A 5641-nucleotide genomic window follows, 5' to 3' on the forward strand; every position below is an offset into this window, starting at 1 on the left:
TAACACTTCTCTTATTTAACAGGAATGGACATTGCCCTATCTAATGGCTGCTCTAAATTAATGCTGGAAGGTGACTATTTGACTACAATTATGGCTATCAATCAGCCATCTCTTCTCTCAGACTCGTCATTTGCTTCTATCATCTCTGACATACAATTGAAACTCCAACATTTTCAAGATTGGAATGCTGCAAAAGTTTCAAGAAGTGTAAACTTTTGTAAACTTTTGTGTGCACTATCTCGCAAGTGGGCCGCTACCAACCTTGTGTTTAGAAGCATTCTCAATCCTAGCCCTATCTTTTCTTCTATTAGGATCAATAGTGGGAAGGATCACCCTATATAACCATTTCCTTTGTTTGTAATTGCTTAGAAAAAAAAAACAAAACAATAAGTAAATTAGTCTTGGCCCTAGGCTTATTTATATCCATATCAAACAAAATCTACCTACTATATATATATATATATATATATATATATATACACCCTAGTTGGTCGTGCCTTCTAAGCTCTGATTAATGTACTAAGCTGTGTTTTCCACGTTTGATGGGGACAAACTTGCCCCGTTTTCTTTCAAGATGGGATCACTAATAAGAAATGAGAGTGATTTGGAAATTGTATCGACTTTAACAAATGACAAGGAAATAAAAAAATGTAAATGATAGCAACATTTCAACTCCAAATACATGATCCTATACATAATTCAAACTAGGCTTATTTCCATTCCAAATATGCATTGCAAAGCTTTCATGTGCATTCAAATGCCATAATTACGAGGGAAAGAAAAAACACCATTGACTGTGCAATTAACATAATTAAGAGGTTTTTTGGATAGGTCAAAATAATAATTTAGTTATTTCAGTAAAATTTCGTCAAAACACTAATGGATTCCGTTAGTGTACTACGTCAACATTAATAAAATGATGATACATGTTACTCTTAATAAAAAAATATAAATATATTAAACTAAAAAATATAAATATATTTTAGGGTTATGTTAATGACATCATCATGTAAAAACTTTGGCCTAAAACATGTTGTAGCATTGCCTCCAATTCAAAATCTGAAATTTTGAAAAAACATGGTATACCATGCTTCTATGCTTATAACTCTTAGGCTGCCGCCTTCAGATTCCTCATTTGGTGAAGCTTTTGCTGCTCTCTTTGTTGTGTAACTGGCTTTGACCCATGACTGCTCTTCCATCTTAATTGAAGATGATTCCCTCCTCACTATTTTAGCTCTCAATCAAGGCCACATTTTTTCGAATTGGCTGTGTGCTTCAATCATTGAAGACTGCCGCCATCAACTCTCTTCTTTTCCTTTTTGGACCGCTTCTAAGGTCTTAAGATGTGCAAATTTTTAAGCATACTCAATTACTAAATGGGTCGCTTCTCACTCGGTGTTTGGAAGCATTTCTGACAATTCTCATTTCCTTTCTTCTCTTAGGATTAAGAGGGGGCAAAACCCTCCCTTATTTGTGTTTTGTTTTTGTTCTCCCCTTTTCCCCTTTTCCCTCATCTAAAAAAAAGGGTGCCATTTAAACCATTAGAAAATATGAAACTACATTTATAAGCAGGGGCAGAGCCAACAGGGGTCAAGAGGGGCATTAGAGACATCAACATTACTGGCGATCGGATTGAAATTTGTATAACAAACTAGTAGGCTTGCTCAACCTAGAGTTAATAAAACTTGCAAAAAGACAAACTAGTTTAACAAGATCCAAAACCCACACCAAATTTACAAAAAGATCCAAGCTTGGATCAATATTCGGACATAACCCACTGGCTAAAACAAAACCCAAATGCCAAATCTTGCAGAAAACTAAGATCTAAGCCAGAACAAGCTTTGAGAATGGAAGATGAATAGTCTGTTTGTTCATTGTGAATGAGACAGATAAGAGAGGGATGAGAGAGACGTGTTTTTTGAGTTAATTGTGCAGAAAAATTGTTTTGAGCTGAGAGAGATGGGAGAGAGACTGATAAATGTGAAGGATTTGCTCATTGCTGGTTTTTAATACTTAATGGGAGAAAGAACATTGTATGCTTGTGGTACACATTTCTATGTGTATGTAAAGAAGCATGTGAGCCCATTTGATTAAAAAAGAGAAAAGTTCCTCTTGAAGTTGGCCCTCTATATTTGCTTCTGTTGAGAATCAACCATTGATTAGCATGACTCTTAATGGTGATCTTGTTGATCATGTATTTGCCTTGACTTTTACAATGGTGATTGATGGTTTGATCCTCTTTTGCTGTTGCCTTGACTTTTTTACTTGGTGTAAATATGACTATTTGAGGTTGGTGAGCTATGAATGGAAACCTTATTTTGTAATCTTGCCCTATATTATAACCAAAATTCTGGCTCCGCTAGTGATAAGCATAAGACGACTATGATACCAACCTAAAACAAGGGTTATTCCATATATCTCACTCCAAGTGGATCTCCCACAGGTCATATTTGTTGCTTGTCTTACAACCCACATCCAAAGCAAGATCTCATGAATTAGAGCTTTTCTTTGTCGCCAACTAGAGTCTCCTTACAATCTCCACACTTCAAATTCTAGGGTTCTTGATGGTTACCATAAGAGATTATGGGTGTAGAGAGATGGCCATGATTTTTTTGTTTTTAATTTTTTGAGTGTCTTTTTTAAACTTAAGTTAAGATCACACGAACAAGTCCATTTAGACAGAGTCAAGGAATTATGAAGATTTTTTTTAAAAAAAAAAAAAAAGAAAAAGAAAGAAAAAGTAGTTGGTGTTTGCTTATTATATACTTGGGAAGAAAGAATAAAATATTGGAGAGAGGTGTAGTTGGTGTCTGCTGATATACATAAGGAAGAAAACAATTTACATAGAACCCCATATAAATTAACTGAAAAATGCAATCAATCGTTCATTAATAAATTTCATATGAACGAAGGCAATTTATTCTCTATTATTGATACATATATGACAGCCCAAAAAAATACATTGTAGCTAGTATTGAAGAGGAAAGGGGGGGAAAAAAAATTATGAAATACAACTAAAAATAAGAACCATACCCAACTACGTTGAACTCTTAACACATAAAATACTCAAACCAGGCAATGGAGTAAGCAAATTGATGGAGAGAGAGAGAGAGAGAGAGAGAGAGGAGAGTCCAAACAGTCACATCTATCTGTGAAGAAATAGCCATGAACCCATCACCTCAATGAAGCTCATTTGTAGGCTCCCATACCCACAGCAGCTTCTCTAGCATATGGCTGGAAGCTTTCCCTAGCCTTGGAGTAGCAAATATAGTAGAACTGAGACACAATGCTTGTGAAGAAAATGAAAGCTGCTCCTGCTCCAAATACTCCCTTTCTCAAGGTTTCACAAGAAATCGGGTTTCCGCCTAATATTTCCCTGTACTTGGTATGCTTGGCGTTCCTCACCGACCCCGCCAGCAAGCAGATCTCCGCAATCAAGAAAAATAACCTGATAGACATCATATGACTAGTTTATAAAACATTCATATAATCTAGTAATTTAATATGATATCAGAGCCAGAGATTCTTATGTTTAAACTCTAACAGGTGGTGATTTAACAGTCTAATTTTGTTTTTTGAACAGAACAGTCTAATTTTGAAGTTGGCATATATGGGCACATACCAGCAGATAATGAAAAGAACAATTGACCAGGCTCTTGAGCCTCCAGGGTTCAAGGGCTGTCCACAGCAGAAGCATCGGCTAGCCACCATTATAAGCACTTGACTAGCCATGAGGAACAAAAATGCACCGACGCCGAAGCCCGTGGCAATGTCTGAGTCATAGACACAATAGCCATAGTTTGATTCAGCATCAGGGACAATTTTGGCCTGTCAAACAAAACATTTTATCCATTGTATCATTTGGAACCAGCAACTGATCACCCACTCAAATTAATATTATCAGGGCCAAAAACCAATTTTATGATCATATAATTTCTCAATCATAAGCATTTAGTGGAAAAACCATAAGGAATCAAATATTACTTTCAAGATTTTTTATAATCAATTTGACATGTTAGAATATAAAACCTTTCTTACATTATTTGTGAGAAAGTGCAAGGAAAAGAAAGAAATCATATTTGAATCTCAGATTACATCAACTGGGGCCTAAAATTCTCTAGTCAACCTTAGGATTCTTTTCTCCAATTCTGTCCTTAATCTTTTTTTTCTTTTCTTTTTTTTTTTTTTTTTTTTCTTTTTTTTCTCTCTTTTCTAGGCTACCAAACATAACTAATGCCTATATTCATATCTAAAACTCTAATTTCAATGCTGTGAGTGGGAAATAGACAAAGAAATACAAGATTTTTTTCATACAAGTTCAGACAAGAATATAATTGTCAGCGGTGGCAGATCTGCCATTTTCAAAAAAAAAAAAAAAAAAAAACATATCCGAACAGTAATGAAGGCAAAATATTTTTCATTTTCCTATACGTTCCTCAGCAACCCAAAGGAAAATCAGTTGAAACCCAAAAAACATATAAACCAATGAAGCATTCAATACCCAAATATGCACCAAAAGGATTGTAATGGGTAAGCAAGAAAAATAACAAAGAAAAAGAGTGGTGAGTTAAAGATTAATGCTCACAGTGCTTCTCCTCTGCTCAGCACCAACGGCCAAACCGAAGGCAATCAAATCAAAGATGAATACTGTAATCAACACTAACTTGGAAGCCATAGATACGCAGCAGCTTCACAACCCAAGCAGATCTACCTTTCTCTCTCTCTCTCTCTCTCTCTGTGGCAATCTCCTGTCTTTTCTTTTTCTACCCTCTCTCTCTCTATATAATAAAACTATTACCCCTTGCAGGCTGCAAGTATTGAAGAAGCAAAACTCAAGAGATTTAACCAACGGAAAAGAACGTCACAACGAATGATTGAAAATGGGCACCTCACTGCACTTGTGAAACTCCCAAAATGCCCATCAAGCAACAAAGAGCAGCTCAATTAAAGGTCTTCTCCCAGTCCTACTGTTTCTGGAGCTGGTGGCGCCAAATAAAGGTGTTGGGGGATTAAAAAAACAAACGAAGAATTAAAATATTAACACCATACAAAACACTAAACAATCAAAATAATTCAAATTATTTGTACTTTTATGGTAATATAAGAATACCTTTTAATTTTTTTTTTTAAATCTCTAAAAAATATTAAAAAACACCTTTTTAAGCACCTAACAAAACAAAATGTTAATTAAGGACAAAGCTATAATAGGGTATTAGTTGAATCCTGCATTGATTCCGCAACCAACATTTTATAATTTGTCCATATTTTTTTTTGATATTCTCATATAAATTCAATTAATTAATCATTAAATTTGTGAGATTTGCCATTAACTTATGTGGGATTCACATAAGTCCACAAATCTAATGGTTGATTTGTAAAAAATATGAGAAAAATATTGACACAAATTATTTCTCTTTTTACATTGTTGGTCGAGTTTCGAATCATTTGGATTTTTTTTTTTTTCCTAAGATTGGTGATTTAGGTCCGGTATATATACCAATCTTAGGGTTGCGTTTGAGATTGTGATTTCGCAAGAATAATTTACGTTTTTAAAAGATATCGCAAAATGTAACGCGTTTGACATTGCGATTTAAAAAGCACTTCATTTAAAATAAGAAAAAAAATCTGTGATTTCTATAAG

At 34.6% G+C, this 5641-nt stretch overlaps 1 protein-coding gene across 1 annotated transcript; it reads right to left on the minus strand.

Moving 5' to 3' along the window:
* Window positions 1-2856: 2856 nt before the first annotated feature.
* On the minus strand, window positions 2857-4820 carry LOC132175216 (uncharacterized). Its single transcript, XM_059587086.1, has 3 exons — window positions 4586-4820; window positions 3623-3828; window positions 2857-3448 (listed from the first exon to the last, which is right to left on the minus strand). The coding sequence occupies exons 1-3, from the start codon at window positions 4673-4675 to the stop codon at window positions 3190-3192; spliced, it is 555 nt and encodes a 184-aa protein (XP_059443069.1). The 5' UTR covers window positions 4676-4820; the 3' UTR covers window positions 2857-3189.
* Between the last annotated feature and the right edge of the window lie 821 nt (window positions 4821-5641).

The sequence above is a fragment of the Corylus avellana genome, chromosome ca3 (genome assembly GCF_901000735.1).
Source record: "Corylus avellana chromosome ca3, CavTom2PMs-1.0".
Lineage (NCBI taxonomy): Eukaryota > Viridiplantae > Streptophyta > Magnoliopsida > Fagales > Betulaceae > Corylus > Corylus avellana.

What these genes read in the sequence shown, in the direction of transcription:
- LOC132175216 (XM_059587086.1), bottom strand. Translation starts at nt 4,675, where the DNA reads ATGGCTTCCAAGTTAGTGTTGATTACAGTATTCATCTTTGATTTGATT. An exon ending in CTGAGCAGAGGAGAAGCACT is followed by an intron (nt 3,829 to 4,585) that starts GTGAGCATTAAT and finishes TTTGTTTGACAG; the next exon opens with GCCAAAATTGTCCCTGATGC. An exon ending in GTTCTTTTCATTATCTGCTG is followed by an intron (nt 3,449 to 3,622) that starts GTATGTGCCCAT and finishes GATGTCTATCAG; the next exon opens with GTTATTTTTCTTGATTGCGG.